The following is a 20739-nucleotide window of genomic DNA, read 5'->3' on the forward strand; positions in this document are numbered from 1 at the left end:
GATGGCGCGGTAGACGGGCTAGCGGAAGACAACATCGCCACGGGCGGAGGTCTAACTGGAGATGAAATCGCTTGGGGATCGCCTCGAGCGTCGGAGAAATCGCCGGGGAGAGAAAGGAGAAGGTTGGCTTCGACGGTGAAAACAGAAGTAACGGGGTGAAGATTTTTCAGGGCCGCGGTTAGTATTTAAAGCGCTGGGGATAACGGTCGGAAAACGGCAAAGTGCGAAACTCGCTCGGAGACGATTTACAGCAAATCCGAAACATTACCAAATATTCCGAACATGGGGGGCATGTGTTAACGACCAAATTTGGTAATATCAGCATCGGAAAAGAGGATTAGATCAAAGTGGAGTCGAAGGCGGAGATTGATTCGAGAATAGAACAAGAATCGGCTGGAGTCCAGATCGGCTACGATCAGGATCGGCTGGGTCGAGTTAGATTGGGTAAGCCGATACAGCCGATTCCGACAATACGACTTGGTGTACGACATCGGGTTGAGTTGATATGCTTCAAGATGATTGCCGCACATGGATAGAGTCCTGAGAAGACAATTGTATCTATTAATTAGGATGTTTTATGTAATTTCCTTAGAGATATGTTTAGGGCAAAAGTCTGCCGTAAAGACTTATGGTATCTTAAAGTTTGTTAGAGATAAGAGTTCGACATGGACATAGTTTGTAATTTTCGGGTATAAATAGACCCCGAACCCCATGTAATCAATTAACACACACATTCAATACAATTTCGGCGCATCGCCACCCTTTTGCTTTAGTTTTATTTCAACGAGTTCTTGCTTTCAGGTTGAGCTGCATCGGTTTCGATCTTCAACAAGAGGTAAAACTTGTTATGATGGCTTGCATTCTCGGGATTAGTGCTTACATCTTTATGATACTCTAATCTTGTTTATGTAATTCGTCGAGTTATCATATATCTTACATAATCTCTGGCAATATCGTTATCTAACCTGCAATCGGCCAACATCTATCGGTAGAGGGCAGCCGATTAGGTTAGACATGGACGTTGATTTAGATTATATAAGATATCTACCACTCTATGAAACTTCCAGTGGCTTGATTGTCTAGATATTGTTCTTCTTTTCATACTTAATGCTGCATCAGTTGAGTTTGATCTATTAAGTCGTGCTTAGAATATCAAGCTCTAGCCTGCCTCCTGGTTGCCGATTACGGTAGTATCGGAGTTTCAGCCGTGAAAGATCTATGTAGTAGAGTTGCCTTGTAAGGGGAGATTGGAATATCTATGATCCTAAGAGTGCGGTGATTGTTTTGGTGATTAATGACAACCCAGTGTTGGAACTAACTATTTCCATGAGTTGGTGAGATTAGGTTAAGTTCCGGCATCAAGTTAAAAGATTGAAGCTAGAAGATGGACATTATACCTTGATGACGAGCAAGTGAAGACATTGATGATGCGGGGTATGAAGTGGCTATCTATGGCAAAACGGTGAAGGGCAAGCAAGGCTCGGCTACAGTGGACCATGGGGGGTGAAGAGCAAGAAAGAGGCTTGGCGCCGATGGACCAAATCCGGTGGTGAAGGGCGAGTAAAGGCTTTGTCGTGATGGACCGTCCGAGGCCATTTGAAGCTATGAGTAATCCGTATCAATTATTAGAAGACCACAAGATGGAATGCCGAAGATCAAGAGGATGTGGTTCTCCAATGAACATCAAGTCAAAAGCCAAAGTGGGTATTGATCAAGGCAAAGGTATAATTGATTTGGGACTAATATGCTTAATGAGTGTAGGTTGCTTAGGAGTGGGCTAGGATGCTTGGAGACCCCCCAAAACATCAAAATCAAAGCGGCGAGAAGACTCGGAGCCGAGTTAGACTAGTTTACTTTTTCGCTTTGAGTTTAGGAAAAAACCATACTATTAAGAGGGGTTCCAAGTGTGGTTCTGAGATAACACAAGTGCTCTTGGTGGTGTCCAAGTGTTGAAATATTTTTAGGAGCTGCTTTTGAAAATGGCTCTACTCGGGACAGAGAGTCCCACCCGGAGGTTTTGTCCGGAACTTCCTGGCACCGAGGTGAGGTTGAAAAATTTCCTAAGTGCTGCCCGGAAGTTCCTGGCACTTTTACCCGGAACCTCCTGGCAGGTTTCCAGTTCAAACTTGTGAGTAACGGCTAGATGACGTCACCTAGCCGTTATATATATGGATCTCGTCCCCAGATCCCCCTTTGGCCATTCCACTTTAGTTCTTGTGTTCCCTAGCTTCTTCTAGCCTCTCCCAATGTGATTTTGCTTCCACCACCCAAATCTTGTGTATTTCTTGAGTGAGAGAGTGATTTTGAGGGTGGTGGTCAGGATTGGAGAAGGTTTTGAAGGCTAGGATGACTTGAGCACTTGGGGTATCTCGTTGGGCTGTCATTTGGAGCTTGTTACTCTTGGAGGGTGACCTCCTAGACGGTTAGGTGTCGCCCGCGAGTTTCCAACAAGGTTGTGGATTGACTCGGGCAAGTTTGTGAGGGCGTTATTCCACCTCCGAAAGGAAACGGAATACACGGTGAGTGAATTCCGAGCTGAGGTTTAGGAGGTCGTCTTGGTAGAGCAAGCCTCACTTGTGCTGTTCTCTTGGTGTTCAAGTTGGGGATCTTAGTGGTCACTTGAAACCAAAGAGAAGTACCTAAGGGTGTTGGCTTGAATACCGGAGACCTCTTCCTAGGCCTTTGCTTGGTGAGGCAAAGGGTTAATCAAGACCTGGCTCTTTGGAGCTCCTCAACAGAGACGTAGGATTCTCGGTGGAGAATACGAACTTCGGGAAACAAATCTTTTGACTCCTCTCACTCTCTTTACCTTTGTGATTGTGATGCTTATTGTCACGTCCCAAAATGACCCTAAAATATATCCTTTAAAATTATGCCTAGAATAATTAAAATCCTTGTGAAAGCCTCCAAAAATTAAAATGTGCACTGTTAAAAGTCAAATAAGGCTTGGAGGATTTTTGTATAATTCCTAAAAGCCTAACATGTGTAAATAAATTTTAGTGGAATTTTCAGAGCACAAATAATAATTATTAAGAAATAAACAAAGTTGAAAAGGTTTTATAAAAAGAAAAACCCTAAAAACCCCTCTCCCCTCTAATGGGCCGGCTCGGCCCATCTCCCTTCCCCTCTCTCTCCTCTACCCCGCGGCCCACTCGGCCTCTCCCCGCGCGCGCGCCGCTGATGGGCGGGCCCGCCCGCCACCCTCGCTGACGGGTGGGGCCCACCCGTCATCCCCGTCCTCCCGCTGCTCCCGACGCCCCGCCCGCGCCAAGCGCCGCCGCCGCCGCCGAATCCGCCGCATCCCGCCGCCCCCGCGTGCAATTAAGTGGGGGGAATTATTCCCCGTGATCCCCTCCCCCTTTCCCCCCATTTTTCCCTCTCTCTCTCGCTTTCAAACGGCCGGATTTGCTCCCGCAAATCTCGCCGGCGCCATTGATGGCGGCCGGACCTCCCGCGCCGGTTTCCTTCCCCGCCGGCCGCCCTCTCTCCCTCCCAACCCTATTTAAACCCTTCCCGCGCCTCCCTCGCCCGTTTCTGCCACTTGCCGCACCGTCTCCCCGTCGGAATCGAGCTCGCGCCGTCGCCCTCTCTCTCCTCTGTCGCCGACGACCTCCGGCCGGCCCTCTCCGCTCGCCGAGACCGTCTCCCGCCTCGGCGTCGCCTTCTCCGGCTTCGCCACATCGCCGCCGACCCCGTCCACCACCTCACCGAGCTCGCCGACCGCCGAAGCGCCGTCGTCCCCATCCACCCGAGCCGCGCCGCCGCCTTCCTCCGCTCCGGCCGCCTCCTTTGTCGTCGCTGTCGACCCGGGGTGAGCCGTGGACCGCCGCCTCTTTTCCCCCTTCCGTTCCCCTCTCTCAACCGCCGCTCCGCCGTGCCTATGGCCGCCGCCGGCGACCATAGGGGCGCGGGCGCCGCCTCCCGCCGGCTGCGCCATCGTGGCCGCCTCCGGGCGCGCCGTGTGGCCGCCGCGTGGGGCCCGGCCGTTAGCCGCCCGTGCCCTCGGGTGCGGCTGACGCGTGGGGCCCACAGCGCCGGCCGGTGTGAGCCCGGGTGCGCCCGGTCCACCGAGGACCATGAGGCTGCCGCGTGGGCCCCACTCCCGTGGACCCGGTCCACGCGCCCCCTCCCCTCGGCTGACGCAATAAACCTTTTTAAATTAAAATTTAAATGAAGAAATTCGCAAATATTCACTTAAAGAACATATAAACTTCAAATGGCCATAACTTGGCCATTTGAACTTGGAATTGGACCGTTCAAATCTTTAATTTTTCCTTAAGAAGTCAAGAACCCATTTTTGTACTTTGTTCCTGCTTGTTATATGGAGTTTATTAGAGTAAAAGCCTTTTTCCTTTCCGTTGGTCGTGTAGACGCTGCAGCTTCGGAAGATCCGCTCTACGTGGAGGTTGAAGCCGACATTTGGGAAAGCGAGCAAGGCAAGTCACATCATCCTTGAGCATATTAAATCCCCGTTTGTAAAATTATTTTGATTTAAATTAATGCATTATCGCTTTATTTAAATTCCCGCGTTATCACTATTTTATTTAGTCATGTCTATTTACCTTTGTTATGACCTTATTATTATTGTTATTGTTATTATTACCTTGTTCACCCTAGAATAAACAAAACCCCGACTAGTGGGTACTCTAATCATGGTACCACTAGTATGAATTTAGGTAGATGCTTCGCTGTTTAATTAGGCAACATTAGGTGGTTTTATAACTCTAGACTTTGGGAATATTCATATCACTTGGACATTTTGGAATGGTTGGATTATTGTGGAATTGGATACACACCTTCCCCTCTATTCAAAACCCTCAAAATGGTTTTAGGCCGGGCTCGGGGTGCATGGTTTTGATAGTAGCACCTCGGCCACATAAGGACCGGTCTTCGGGCCTCTATTGCAAAGCACTACCGTACTTCCACATGTCTAGTGGGTAAGGCTTAGTTTGTGGCTCAGCCTGGTTATAAACAAAAGTATACGGATGGAGATGGATGAAGTCGGGGGTCGATGGACATCTCTAGGACAAATGAAGGCTACACGAGCTGCGGCCCGGCAGTCGAGATGTCATGGCACAGGGCTAGTGTCCTGCTACTAGGGGCTCAGTCCTGCCTACCTGTCCCGGAGGTTCCGGCCGTAGGTGGGGCTGGGTCGGTACTCTTGTCTATGGCTAGGATGGGTTGGGAACTATGTCACGTCTTTCGTCCGTATACCGTGGTGGTATGTGGCACGTGGTTACACGTGAGAAAGGTGTGTCTTGTGGGTAAAGATGTACACCTCTGATCAAAGTATAATCTATTCGAATAGCCGCGCCCTCGGTTATGGGCAAGCCTAGCAATGTACCCAAGTTAGTGTTTTAAATTCTTAAAACCTGCTTAACAACTAAAATGTGGAATGGTTGGCCTGGGTTGACTTGGGACGAGCTGGGACCCAGGGTCGGGTTGCCAGTTCGGTCTGAATCATCGTAGGCCTTGGGTTAAGGCAGGTTCGTGTGGGTTCACGGCCTTGATTAATAATATTGTATAGCTCTAGGATCGTGTTTACAAGGTAGCTTTGAGCAACTAAGTGTCTTTTAATGCTGTTTACTACAAACCCTAACCCCCTATATTATAACTCCCTTGTACTCCCTTGCATTTATTCTGCACTTGTGGGTGTGTCTTGTTGAGTACGGTGGTTGTACTTAGTCTTGCTCAATTTTTCCCAAACCCAGAAGAGGAGTTCCTGGAAGATGAAGGCTTTGGTGTCTAGCTCGTGCCTGCCATCAAGCGCCTGTGGTCATCGCCCTAGTCTTCTGTTGTTTTTCGTTTGTCTTCATGTGTGCTGGGCCTTCGCCGCCCATGTAATAAATTAACTATTTACGCTTCCGCTTGTTAAACTCTGTATTGTATCAACTTTTGGTGTACCTTGCCTCCTGGGACAAGGAATAATACACGCACGTAAGGAACGCCCGTTGGGTTATTTCCGGTCGTGACACTTATCTCCTTATTTGCCTAGTTGTGCTATCATGTCTCCCATTGTATGATCACTTGTGATATCTTGTGTATTTTCATGTGTATTACTCTTGTTTGAGACATGTTGTACCTCTCTATGGTTTAGGCTTCCTTGTGATTTAATTTACTTGTTGTGAGGTGCTTGAAATAGCAATTCACAACTGCCCGGAAGTTCCTAGGAAGAACTCCGGAAGTTCCGGGCAGCTTTCTCTGCTTGTGAGAAAAAGCTGCCAGGAAGTTCCGGACCTTTTGCCAGGAAGTTCCGGGCCCTGATTTTAAGCGCTGCGATTTGAAGTAAATTTTAGGAACGCCTATTCATCCCCCCCTCTAGGCGACATCACGGCCCATTCAAGCCGATCTTATCTGGTTTAACTATATTTGCTCTATATGCCTCGTTGACATGTTAAATCTGCCCTTTATATTAAGATCTTATTGCATCTAAGTATATTAAATCTGCCCTTTATCTTATTCTGCATCCAGGATTATGTATTGTTAATATCTGTAGCCGATCAAGTAGATTTAGTTCTTTGTTATCTATTTATAACTGCCGATCGATTTACATATGACACCGATCGGCTATCATTTATGGATTTAACCACGGTTTCTTTGTCTTTATTTCTTGTTGATTGCAGGATCAAATCAACTGGCACGCTTGCACACCCGAAGGCGAGTTTTGGACCTGCACTGGAGTTAAGCAGATCTCCCAGGCCTCGTGTTTTATGTCAACAGCATACTATCTTCTTAGCCTCGTACGTTGTCTCGGGCAATTTGTTTCCCTCCGGAAGAATGTTCTTGACAAGTTTCAATAAATCACCAAATGCCTTGTCACTAACACCATTTTTTGCCTTCCATTGCAAGAACTCCAAAGTGGTATCCAACTTTTTGTGCCCCTGCTCGCAACCTGGGTACAACGACGCTCTGTGGTCCTATAACATCCGCTCCAATTTATGGGCCTCCTTTTCACTTTCACAGTCCTCCTTTGCGTCCTGCAACATCTGACCAAGATCATCCGCAGCGTCGTTATCGCCAGCATCCCTGTCCACCTCACCCGTTTGATTTCCTTCAAATCCAGCGTATTGAGCCCAGTCAGGAATGTTCTCGTCCTCCGCTTCATCTTCTTCCATTTCAACCCCTTGCTCACCGTGGGATGTCCAATAATTATAGCTTGGCATGAACCCCGACTCAAACAAGCGGAAATGAATAGTCCTGGATGCAGAATACTCCTTCTGGTTCTTACACTTATTGCATGGACAACAAATAAAACCGTTCCACTTGTTAGCTTCGGCCTCTCAAAAAATAATGCACGCCGTCGATAAACTCTTTGGACCGCCGGTCAGCGTACATCCATTGTCGATCCATCTATATGAAATGAAAAAAAATCGTACATAAATAAATTTTCAAACAATAATGACAGTCAAACAATAATGATAAAGTAATTAAAAACTCTTTCGACAAGCATACAATAATGACATATCATTACTCATACAATTAATAATTATAAAATAATCCAACAAACAATTCTTATTAACAATTTTTGAAGTTCTAAACTAATATTAATGTTGTACTTCTCTTAATTTTCAATTTAGTTTGTTTTCTATTTTTTAAGATTAATTTTCATCATATTTTAATATAAGAATAAAACTTTTTTAAGTAAACAAACAAAATTTCTATATATTCTTCTTCCCCACACAAATTTTCTCTCTCGTCAACTTACAACAAAGTTTTGGAGACAAAAAAAATGTGTGAAACATAGCTCCAAAAGTAATATAACAACAAAAAACATTGGAGGATGAAGTTACTAACATTTTAGACACCTCCGATTTGTATTTAATCACTAAAAAAATTTCACAAGAAATTTTGGCATGACCTCCCCTCTTTCTTTGAGAAATTTTGAAGCTTGCTCAGACTAGAGGAGGAATAAGACATATATAAAGGGGGGATTTTTAGTCCCGGTTGGTGTTACCAACCGGGACTAAAGATCGGTTGGTAACACCAACGGGACTAAAGATCTCGGGGAGCCTGACAACGTTTGACATCTTTAGAACCGGGACTAAATATCATCTTTAGTCCCGGTTTTTAATAGAACTGGAACTATTGTGGATTTCGGCCGACCGACCAAAGATGGTTTCTCCACCAGTGAGATTCCGCCTGTAAACTGCGAGACGAATTTATTAAGCCTAATTAATCCGTCATTAGCAAATGTTTAGTGTAGCATCACATTGTCAAATCATAGCGTAATTAGCCTCAAAAGATTCGTCTCGCAATTTATATGCAAACTATTTAATTGGTTTTTTCGTCCACATTTAATGCTCCATGCATGTATCTAAATATTTGTTGTGACAGAATTTTTAGAAGTTTGAAGGGAAATAAACACTGCCTAAGCAAATACACATGCCGCAAGTTGCTACTGCAGTATTGCCACGTGCATCTGTACATGGGCCCTAATTGAACTCCTAAGACCAATAGCACATGCAAGCATGCACACCATGTACTTCCTCCTTTCTATAATGTAACTATTTTTTAGGTTGTCACTGGTATTAAAAAAGTATGTGAGAATGATTGGAGGAAGTATGTGATTGGTTGAAAAGAGAAAGTAGGTGAAGAAGAATGGTTGTGATTGGTGAGAGGAGAAGCTAGGTAGATGAAGAAATAGCTTTATTTTGGAATAAGGTAATGTGCTAGAAATAGCTATATTTTAGAACGGAGGAAGACATGGATTCATAAATGGTCACTCTGAATTGACGCTTGCCAATTTCTACATCAAGGTTCTTCCCATGGATAGCTATAGTGCACACCTCAGGGTGACAAGATGCATTGACGGTGATGGAACCAGATTTCGTAGACACGAATGCACATATGCCCCACATCTTCAGGATAAAAGGTACTAGTAGCCTCAACTATTGAAACCAGACAAATAACCCCTCGACTCAATCCGGAGTGGTTTTGGATCCACGTGGCAGTGCAGTCAGCTTTTTTTTAAAAAAAAATCAGTAGACCCCACATGCCAGTTCTCCACCCCTCTCTCTACTGGAAAAGGATCCTCTGATTTAACTGTTGTGCAGTTGAGTCACTGACATGTGGGCCATAGCAAAGTGGGACCTACATGTCAGTGACTCAACTGCATGTGCAGTTAAGTCAAAGGATCTGCTTCCCTCTCTACTATATCCCAATCTCTCCCTCCCTCTCTCTCTTCTCACCAGCACGGCGGCGGCGTGCGAGGACGGGAGCAGGCAGAGCTTGCTCGGGCGCTGCCGGCGGCGGCAAGCGGCGGGCGGCCGGCAGCGGGAGGTGGAGTTCTCCCGGGCAACCAGTGGTGGAGGCGGAGGCGGAAGGTGCTCTTCGACCTCCTCCTTATCGACCGACGACGCGGTCGCCGCGGGTGGGCCGGCGACGCCAATTCCTCTCCTCGGACGTCCATGTCCAGACCACGCCGCCACGCTCCTACTCGTCGTCGTACCGTAAAGGCGACGGCTTTGTGCCGGCGCTCGGCGGCCAATCGATCTGTTGTATGTACTTCAAGGCTTTGGAGGTGGCGCGGCGTGGCTCGACGGCGCGCCGCCGTCGACGACAACGCGAGGCGCGCGGGTGGAGGCGGGTGGTGGCGTTCCCGCTCCCCTGCACCGCGCCAGCGCTCACCATGTCGGCGTAGAGGCGGTCGGCGATGACCTGGTTGGCGGCGTCGGAGGTGTGGTAGGCGTCCCAGAACACGAACGCCGTGCGGTCGTCGCAGAGCTGCGCCGTCGGCAGGCACAGCCCGCCCACCGTCGTGTCCACGTCACAACACGACGTGTGCGATGTTGGATTAAGTCTTGTGCTTAGCATTTTATTTTCTGTTAGCTTGCATGTGAGTCACGGTGGTGAGGTCAAGTCAGTACATGGCAAAGTGCAAGAAGACAAGAAGTTCTTCAGTCCTGAACTCCTGATCAAAAGCAAGGATGTGATTTCCTGCCGCGAGGAATAGGAGTGGAGTCTTGCATGGCATCTAAACGTTGTGCATGCTGCGAGAAGTGGCGTAAGACTCGCTTACCATGGCTGTTAGTTAAGCATGTGATTAGTTTACTTGCATGATAACTAACTTGAGCCCGTACTTCTGCGGGTGCTCGATGAGCTCCATGACGATGGAGTAGCAGTCGGTGAGGGACATGCTCGCGCTGGGGAGCTTCGCGTTGAGCCGCTCGAGGAGGTTCTTGGCGGCGGCGTTGAACTGTACCGCGTACGCGTTCATGTCGTCCTGGCACCCGCACTCGGTGGCGGTGACAGCGACCGAGGACGCCGTGGAGGAGGGCGTCGGCGGCGGCGACGCAGGTGCAAGCGTGTGTGGCCGGCGGCCGCCTCCGTCCCGCCGCCCTCCACCGCCGGCAGCGCCCGGGCAAGCTCTGCCTGCTCCCGCCCTAGCTCGCACGACTGCCGCTGTACTGGTAAGAAGAGAGAGAGAGGGAGAGATTGGGATAGAGTAGAGAGAGATAGAGGGGTGGAGAACTTATAGGTGGGGCCCACTATTTTTTTAAAAAAGAAATGCTGACTGAACTGCCACATGGACCCAAAACCACTCCGGATTGAGTCGGGGGGTTATTTATCCGGTTTCAATAGTTAAGGGTGTAAAATATCTGGTTTTCGAGTTCGGGGGCGTAATTCGGTCGACCTCTATAGTTTTGGAGGGGGGCAATTCATAATATGAACAATACAGGGAAAGGATGGGGAGCAGCCGAACAGGTGGTGCTGTTGTGGCTCTAGGAAGTAGGAACACTGGATTGCATCCAGACTGTTGCACAAGCTGCTCTCCGCTCTGACAATAGACGTAAATATCATTCTCTTCTCTTCACTTTGCATTTCATCAGAAGAACATTTGTATGGATCCAAATATTCTTACTGACCAAAAACTATGCACAATGAAAGTGATGCATGATATGCACACTGTGATTTGCCAAACCACAACCTATGTGACAGCAAAAAGGTAGAAGGCCCTTTCCCTCTTCAGTGAAATTGCATAATTCTTCCATGTCAAAAAAAAATTGCATAATTCAACCACTTGGAATGTATAATTGATTTCGACATATAAATATTACCTGTCACTGCCGAAATTTGTGTTGCAGGGCTTCCTGCATTATCATTTATCCATCCATCGAAGTAAACAGAGGAGAAATAGATTACAGCGAGTGTGGCGGTGCAGGATTTTGCTAGAGATCTGCAGGACACTCAAAAGCATCAACGTCGCTCAACTGGCAACTACAAATCTAAAAGGCACCATTAAGTTGAACAACAAAATCGAAATTAGGACTAATGGGGAATCATAATTGTCACTTTTAGCGGAATTAGGTCTCACCAGCAGAATAGAACCCGTGCGCGGCTGGGAGGATACCGGCGCCACACCCTAGGCATATGGTTGCGGAGTAGCTAAACCTGCCGAAGGCCGAACCAGCAAGACTTGTGGAGGCAGCGGCGCCGGTGGAAAGGCTGGAACACAGCTGCGCTGATTGTGGTGGCGAGAAGTGATCCTTCATAGTAGCCTTGTTGAGTTTTTATAGTCAATACATATCCTCCATCTCCATGACGGTTCGTTGTGGAATCAACTCATTGTTCGAGTTTTCAACGACCATCATGCCTCCCTTTTTAGGCACTACTTGAACAGGGCTAACCCATTCACTATATGGCACGGGATAGATAATCCCGGTATGTATGAGTTTTAAGACTTCTTTTTTGACGACCTCCCTCATGGCATTACTTAGCCTCCTCCTGAGGTTCCCTAGATGGTGTGCAAGACAGGTCTAAGGGAATGCGATGAGTGCAAAGGGTTGGACTGATGCATTTTAAGTCTTGGAGGGAATAGCCAAAAACAACATGATGCTTTTCTAAAATAGCAATAAGTCGGGCCGTCTCCCTCTCAGAGAGTGTCACTTATAATGACTAGAGACTCCGCATCGCCATTTAGAAAGTCATAACGTAGGCCTGAACGTAAGGGCTTTAGCTCAATTGGGGTTCCTGACGGCTGATCCCTTTTTGACAGATCAATCGCTTCTCCATATTCATCCTCCCCTTCATTGAATTCTTCAATGGATTCATTGAGTGTAGACTCTAGGGGCATGAATGGAGAAAACGACCATCACTTTCTCAATTAGCTCGGGAACAGGAAGAAGCTCCATCAAAGAATTGATTGATGGTAGCACAGGGACAGAGGTGGCGATTCTTCCTATTTTCAGGTTGAGTACACCGATTTCGGACACATCAAAGAGTTTCTCTATGGGATGGCCAATAAGTATGTCGAAATCAGATATGTCGAACACATGGAAATCTAAGATGGCCTCAATGCCGTTATGCCGCATATGCACTCCAGAGATAATCCCTAAACCTTCGGTCGTAGAGTTTGTGGAAATTTAGAAGGTTTTGATGGTTGGTTCCAACGGTCTATCCCCTAAGCAATCAAATGCAAAGGTTGTGGATATAATATTAGCACCAACAGAGGGATTATAGCAAGCACGAACCAAATTTCCTCTAGTGAGACACGTAACGGTTGAGGAGAGGCAACCGATCAGAATTGCTTCAGAAGAGAGCTCTCCTTCCCTCGACCATTTATTACTCATGATGTTGATCAATCTCTTCACCATCTCTTTAAGCATAGCTTTATTGAGAGGTTCATCAGAATTGACCTTGGTTGGTGGTCTCTTCTTGCAGGAATAATTCGAGGTGTTTCCATAATCTTCGAAAAGATCCTCCTCGAACTGAAATTGTATTTCCGGAGAATGAATTTCTTCTTCCTCCGGTTCTTGCGACTAGGATGAGGATTCAACAGAGGTTCCTCATGGATACGGGACAACTTCGCTTGAGCTGAAAGAATTGTTCTCTCATATCAGATCTAAGAGTTATCTTCCTTCGGCGGTTGTCTTGTGTGCGAACGATCTTCCGGCGGAAATATCGAGATCTTCAGCAGACGCCTTGTCTAACCCATACCGAAAATATTGTAACAACACATGGTCGTGTAAAGACAAGTCTGTGCCATACTGAGTTAACAATGAAAACCTGGTCCAGGTTGCACCGAGAGATTCCTTCTCGTTCTGTCAGAAAGAAAGGATGTCTAATCGAAGATTAATCACACGGATTAATGGAAAGAAAGTAAGGCAGAACTTACACTTAAGCCCCTCCCATTCACCGTGGAATTTCTTGACTGAAAGAATGTACCATTGCTTCGCTTCATCTCTAAAAGAAAAAGGAAACAACTTTCACTTTAAAGTTTGTAGGCATGAACGCACTAGCTCAAAGTCCCGAAGACAGAGGTATGGGTTTTCACTAATACCACCATAGAAGGTTTGCTCTCAAACCATGGCTATAAAGGCATGACTGATTTCGTAGCCATCCGAAAGGATTGGTTTTGAAGAACAGTACGGCTCACAAAGATCAACCCGAGGAGCTGAAAGGTTTTGAATTGTGGGTTGCTCCATCAAGGAAATGAATGAAAGAAGATGAAATAAAAATAAAGATACAAGAATAACCTAGATTCGGATAAATTAGCAACCGTCCACAGCAATGGCGCCATAAATGCTTGTTGGTATTTCTTACGACCATACATAAATCTGCAAGCGCACGGAATACCGCGGTAACACTTTACCTTCGAGTGACCAGAAAAGGATATCGAACTTAGGGAACATGTGTATGCTACCTAAGGAGACTATCCAAGGACAACAATTATTGGTAGGCTACCTAGGCTAGAGAGGATTTTCTATGCGTTTTAATTATCTAAACTAAGTAAAGGTAATTTTTGTTTTGGGCACCGACCCCTGTTGGTCTGCCAACGTGTTTAAACACATGCATAAAGTATTAAATATAGGCTATAAAATAACTAATTGCACAAATTGTGACTAATTTACGAGATGAATCTTTTAAGCCTAATTGCTCCATGATTTGACAATGTGGTGCTACGTTAAGCATTTGCTAATGACGAATTAATTAGGCTTAATAAATTTATCTCGCGGTTTATGGATGGATTCTGTAATTAGTTTTTTTATTAGTACCCGAACACCATATATAATATCCGATGTGACACGCCCGAAACTTTATACCTGTATATCAAGCACCCCCTCGGCCATGGAAGTTTTTCAAGATGTGGCGGTCAAGATCGTTCTGGTTGGAGAGGTGACGATACCACCACGAGCACTCGCTGCCACCCACCCACCACACAACACCACTCACCACCCCACGCACGCGCCTCCACTCCGATTACTCACCGCCGGAACGGCGAATGGCAGGTGAGCCGCCACCAATGGCGGCACCTCAGCCGGCGCGTTTACCCTCCCTCACCGGAGCTTTCTTTTCATTTCTTCTTTTTTTTTTTTGTCTGCAGCCCCGCGGCGGCCGGCGGCGGCGAAGGCGAGGAATGGAGGAGGGGCGGGGAGGACGAGCCGGTGGATGGCGGCTGACGGGAGCAAGCGGTGGGGGGAGACGTTCTTCCTGCTCTACACGCCCTTCTGGCTCACGCTCTGCCTCGGCGTCGTCGTCCCCTTCAAGCTCTACGAGGTAGCCACCCATCCATCCATCCGTTCTTTCCTTCTCTTCTCGCTCGATACGTCTGAATCTTGGGCGAGTTTGGGGACGCCTTGTTGGATCTTCCGCATCCGGTTCTTTGAGGGGAGATCGGATCTCGGCGATTTCAAAATGGATATTAGGTCGGGTGATAAAAATAATATATATTTTTTGTTGCTATGTGCAGAGGTTCACGGAGCTGGAGTACCTAGTTGTTGGGTTGGTGTCCACAGTGCCTGCCTTCGTCATCCCGCTCTTCCTCGTAGGCAAGGTACTTTTGGCTCCATCTCTCCTCAAAATACATCGACTCTGAATTGGGATCTAACTGATGTGATCGTATAATTAACTGTTGGTTCTTTAGAGGTAGGGTAATTAGAGGCTTGCTTTATTTTCTTTTAGTTAAAAGAACAATGTTGGGAGAGTAGTGTTTTGCTATATTGTTCATAGAAATGACTGATTGACAGTTTGACACATATTGTGGGCAAGACAGAAACCAGAATTATTAGCTATACGCACGTCGACCATAAATGGTCAAAGTACTTTCTGACTTTCTGGTGCTTGACAGTTGACATAGCAGCAGTGATCCAATGACGTATACACATGAGCCTGTTTGATGTATTAATCGCAAGAACACCAAAATTTGGAGGGTAAACTATTAAATACTCCTGGGACAGCCACAGGCTGGTAAGTTTTAGATGGAGGGAGAGAGTAGTGGGAGCTGAGTGTAAGAGCTGAGAGGATATTGGAAAGGACTGGGATCATGTGCGGTCCTAGTTGTGATTGTCTTCTCATGGCTTAAATTGGGGCTACTGCTTATTTTGTGGTCACAACTATGACTGCACCCAAATCAAGTACGGGAGAGACATAATACTAGTTTTTGTTGCTTTCCCAACTGAGGAAGGAATACCTGTTGTCTGGCTAAGTAGTTTAGTGACAAATGAGGGAAATTGGCTACATGGCACCTCAATTTGATGGTGTTTTCTCTGAGACATGAAAATTCCTAGCTTTGCTAAAAACACAATATTTTCTGGTTAAGAGCTACTTCCTCCATCCCAAAATGTAAGCATTTTAGAGGTTGGCACGTGTATTAAGAGAGTAGGTGGGAATGATTGAAGGAAGGTCGTGATTGGTGGAGAAGATAAATTAGGTGAAGGAGAATGGTTGTGATTGGTTGAGAGGAGGTATGTGGAGAAATAGCTTCATTTTGGGACAAGGTACGGTGCTAGAAATAGCTATATTTTGGGAGGGAGGTAGTAGATGGCACCTGGGAGGTGGGGACATTAAAATATTCTCATGTACTTCTGTACCAGCACCAGACCATTTCTACCATGATCCTCTCATACTGTTCTTTGGCTTACAAAGTGTATTCTTTTGTTAAACTTCGTCCATGAAATTGTATTTCTTATCTTGAATTCAGTAACCATGACTTAGAAGCTAATTTTGCTAATGTTTTAATTTTTCAGGCAGATAGTGTTAGAAGTTTGAAAGATCGGTATTGGGTTAAGGTAAGTGTTTTATACGATCTTCTGAAAGACAAACTGAGTTCTAAAAGAAAATGTAGCGAAAGAAGGCCAAAGCTGTATCTTTTCAATAAATTTGATCCTGTAACGTGTTTTCGCTACAGCTTATAAACTTTACTTTATTGAGTAAACACTTTCATTTTCTCAGGCAAAATTTACTGTGGAAAGAATAGCTGATACATTGAAATATCATCAATTTGGTTACATTTGATCTTGGTGAAATAACACTATTAACTACCTTATATGGTTGTTTTACTACGCTACTGTACAAAAACATTTACTACTGTTGTAAATTATTTACTGCTACAGTTATACTTAATTTTGTACACCTGCTAATACAATTAAATACAACAGTACTTCTCAGTTGTGTATGGGCAAATTGGTAGCAAAAATCATATTCTCTTTACTTTATCTCTTTGAACAGTTTTGCTAAATCTCACATCTTTCTGTTGCAGGCTAATATTTGGATTATAATTTTCAGCTATGTTGGTAATTACTTTTGGACGCATTACTTCTTCACAGTTCTTGGTGCATCATACACTTTCCCATCATGGAGGATGAACAACGTAAGACTGTCCTCATGTTATTGTTGACCAAATGGGATGCATGCAAACGATAATCTGCACAACTGCTAGCATTGCAATATGCGCTGATGTTTTCAAACACGGATTCAACAGTATTTCTGTTCTTTTTTTTTTCTTGCAACTCTTCCATGCAACTGTCATGGACATTCAGCCAGGGGGGCGAGCCCACCCAACACCCTCTCGGTACTGTAGCGCGGTACTGTATCAGTCTGTTAGGTGGTATTAGATTGAGTCCTTTCTTAGGGGTTAAGTCGTCCCATCTAAGGATGGATTGTATCCCTTTACCATTAAGTAATAAATCAGATTAGTTTAATCCAATACCTCTCAATGCCCTTCCCAACCTAAATCTACCTCTCACCCCTAGTAGCCGCTGCTGCCCGGCTATCCTCCCAGCGGTGTTTATCCCATAATGGCCTTGGGTCGTGAAAACAAATTTTAAAAAGTAACTTCTATACAAACACCGGCCACTGTAATGCATTGGACTATGATCTGAAAGTTTACCTAATGGCACTTAGGCTGTGTTCTTTTGGAGGGGTTGGGAACCCCTCCTCTCCACATGCAAAACGGAGCGATAGATTAACGCATTATTAATTAAGTATTAAGTATAAAAAACTTGAAAAATGGATTAATATGATTTTTTAAAGCAACTTTCCTATAGAAACTTTTTGCAAAACACCACCGTTTAGCAGTTTGAAAAGCGTGCGCACGGAAAACGAGGGAGATGGGTTGAGAACTCAGGGCAAAGAACACAGCCTAAGGCTGTGTTTGGGAGGAGGGGTTAGGAAAAAATGGATTAATATGATTTTTCAAAACAACTTTCATATAGAAATTTTTTACATAAATCACCGTTTAGCGGTTTGAAAAGCATGCGCGCGGAAAACGAGAGAGGTGGGTTGGGAAAATGGGGGGAAGAAATGCATATGCTCACAAAAATGAAATGCATATGCTCCTTTTAATGGCTGAACCATATGGCTCACTTGAACATTGCCTACAACAAAATTTCCTTTTGTTGAAGCTCGGTCAGTGTTACTGTTGACTTTTATCTGTCATAACCTTCTAGAATTTTATTAATTTATTATGTTAGGGACTTCTGTATGTAAAAGAGGGCTGCCATTATCTATCAATGCGAACAAGATATAAATCAATTAATCCTCTCTATCTTTCCTATGCTCCTGTTTCTTTCATATATGTTCCTCTATCATGTGCCCAGTCATTTCCTTCTACCTCTCAAACATTCTGCTAATAATCTCAAAAAACTTGTACCATACTGTTGTTTCTCCTCTCAGCTATTTGCTTGTATCCTCTGTTATTTGTCGCAGAAGTACAGAACAAGAATATGGGAAAGTCCTGTCTCCACTCTCCACTGCCGTTTTGATTTGGAGATGATTTGACCATGCATTTTGATAGATAATGGAAGAAAATTTTGACTTGACATTTGCTTGCTTTCTTATCTTTCGTTAGTTTCCATTTAGTGTTGCAACTTGCAAGTAATGATGGGGTCTGAGAATTTCACATGTACTAGTGCTCTTTAAGAATGTTTTAGTTACCTTCAGATTAAAGATTGTTTTTATTATTTTTTTTAAATGCTATGCTTAAGAACACTTCATACATTCCCTCCTGTTCTCCTATATTAAAATCTGAGGTCACTACAAGCCAAAATAGATTCTATTCTGCAACTGTTTCGTGAAGGATATTGCTCATAGTGTAAATATGGAAAAGTGGCCAATAGTTCAAGTCCATTCACTTTTACTAGTGATTGCTGTGTACTACATTACTTGCAAGTTGAACTAACAAATGTGTTCTTGTTTCTTTGTTCTTATTGCTTGTTAAATTTCTTTCATGTTTCAGGTACCCCATACAACATTTCTCCTGACCCACGCTTGCTTTCTTTTCTATCACATGACATCAAATATGAGCCTTCGCAAATTACATCATTCTACAGCTCATTTGCCCCAGTTTCTTCGATGGTCATTTGAAGCTGCATGGGTTTTAGCACTCTCATACTTCATAGCTTACCTGGAAACCTTAGCCATTGCAAATGTATGTTCTCTCTTGCATAGAGTATTAATAATACACAGATTTCTTCTGCCTAGTGCTATTTAATTATCATGTTCTTTCAATTTCCATTTAGTGGTACGGACGTAGGGTTCAGTAAATCTGTGTTCTGTTTTATGAAATGAACTACTCTGTTGGATCCAATTTACTACATTACGTATAGCTTGCTGTGAATTGCACAACAGAAAATCTGTGGTAATGCCTTCCAGTCAGGTCAGATACCATTAGACAGACCCTCTGGGTACACTACTTTTGAACACTGGGAGAAGGTTTTCTACAATCTGTAATTGTGATTGTTTTCTACAAATCTGTTGTTGTGAATATTGGACCAATTATTCTTGAGATGATACTAGCAAACTTATGTGCTCACTCTTGCTGTTCTAGGGTCAATATTTAATGCGTACTATATTTTCTTTTGGTCAAAGTGGCCAAGTTACATAGGATGGAGAAGTGTTTTACAATGTCCTATTATGATAACATATGATAGTGAAGTTGTTCCCACCTTTTTTACTTTGTTTTTCACAATACTATTATTTCCCTTTGTGCCTGATGTTTTCTGTGACCTTTGCAGTTTCCGTATTATGAATTCATCGACAGGGATATAATGTACAAAGTAGGCTCACTGTTTTATGCAATATACTTCATCGTCAGCTTCCCAATGTTTTCAAGGTGAAATTAGTCAGAATTATCGTTATAGTTATTTACTCCTATTTCAATGTTGGCTATTCATCTGTTTGGTTTGAAATATGTTTGTTTCCCTGTTTCTGTTATGCAGTTAAACATCAAGTTGTCTAGCTGTAATGGTTAATAGCTTTGTCAAATTCCTTACTCCAATACCATCTATTTACACCAACTGGGTACATGGCCACTAAGTGAATAAAATTCTAGAATAATGCATTAGCACACTTGTCCCTTGAAACAAATCATCTATCAAGAGCATAGCTACAGCCATGCACCCATATCCATACTGTAATCACCATGAATAGACCTGCACAGCATGAATTCTGCTGCTGTTATGACACTGGATAGTTCTGAATATGTCCGTAGCTTTGTATAACTACATGTGATTTTCCATTCAGGATCGATGAAAATGAAGAGAAGTGGAGCCTTTCCAGAGTGGCCGTCGACGCCTTGGGTGCAGCTATGCTTGTAACAATAATCCTCGACCTGTGGCGCATATTCTTGGGGCCAATTGTACCCATCCCTGAATCAAGACGCTGCGGTCAACCGGGGCTTGCATGGTTCCAGGTGCAGAACGAGAGCGTCTAACCCAGCAATGCCGCGAATTCGACAGCAAACCATCATCAGCTACGCCTACCATTCTCCAGCCAGTCCTCCCCTCTACTGGAAGTTCTAGTGTGGCGTCAGCATGTGCGCCTCTTGCTGTCAGCTTGATTTGTTTCTTGTATGCGATGTCCCATGGGTAACAACTAGTAAGGATGCTGATATGGTTTTCTTGATCTAGAATACTAGGATTTATGAGCCGACAGCCGGACAGATACTCCAATAAGCTATAACAATAAAGATTCTTTGATGTGATCAGAAGTTGAGTTGTGTTGGATTTGCTATGTTCGTTGCGCCCTGTTTTAGGGAGTTTCCAGTAGCTGTACATACTCCCAAAATTCATCCTAACTAGTGTTTGAAGTCACATTCGTGTGACTATGACCATCCTACTATAAATGGTGCAAGAAAATCTATCAATAATATTATATTATTCAACGATATATGAGAAAAGGAATATAAAATATTTCATATATAGAAATATTTTTTGCGCGTTTGCTACACAGATGAGAGTGTTTTGTCGTGCCCTTTTTTTTTCTTTATGTTGATCATCATAATTACAAACTTGAAAAATAAAATTATTCTTAGAACACAAACTTGAAAATTCAGCTTTTCTCTTGCAGCTCTAGAGGATTAAGGAATTGAAGAACGGAATCGATAGATAGATAGATCTATCTGCAGCTTTTCCTTGAAATCTCTATATACGGTTTCGGGGATGGAAATGAGGCAGATGATTGGGCCACGTGGCTTATTGAGAATTTAGGTTAGCTCATTTGAAAATCAGCCACGTGTCCCTA

At 44.4% G+C, this 20739-nt stretch overlaps 1 protein-coding gene across 1 annotated transcript; it reads left to right on the top strand.

Moving 5' to 3' along the window:
* Positions 1-14080: 14080 nt before the first annotated feature.
* On the top strand, positions 14081-20206 carry LOC9270960 (cycloeucalenol cycloisomerase). The gene is made up of 8 exons (XM_015759624.3): positions 14081-14228; positions 14324-14496; positions 14690-14773; positions 15966-16007; positions 16478-16588; positions 18455-18646; positions 19233-19330; positions 19741-20206. The coding sequence occupies exons 1-8, from the start codon at positions 14222-14224 to the stop codon at positions 19928-19930; spliced, it is 897 nt and encodes a 298-aa protein (XP_015615110.1). The 5' UTR covers positions 14081-14221; the 3' UTR covers positions 19931-20206.
* The last annotated feature ends 533 nt before the right edge of the window (positions 20207-20739 follow it).

Source organism: Oryza sativa, chromosome 11, assembly GCF_034140825.1.
Source record: "Oryza sativa Japonica Group chromosome 11, ASM3414082v1".
In the NCBI taxonomy this organism is placed as follows: Eukaryota; Viridiplantae; Streptophyta; class Magnoliopsida; order Poales; family Poaceae; genus Oryza; species Oryza sativa.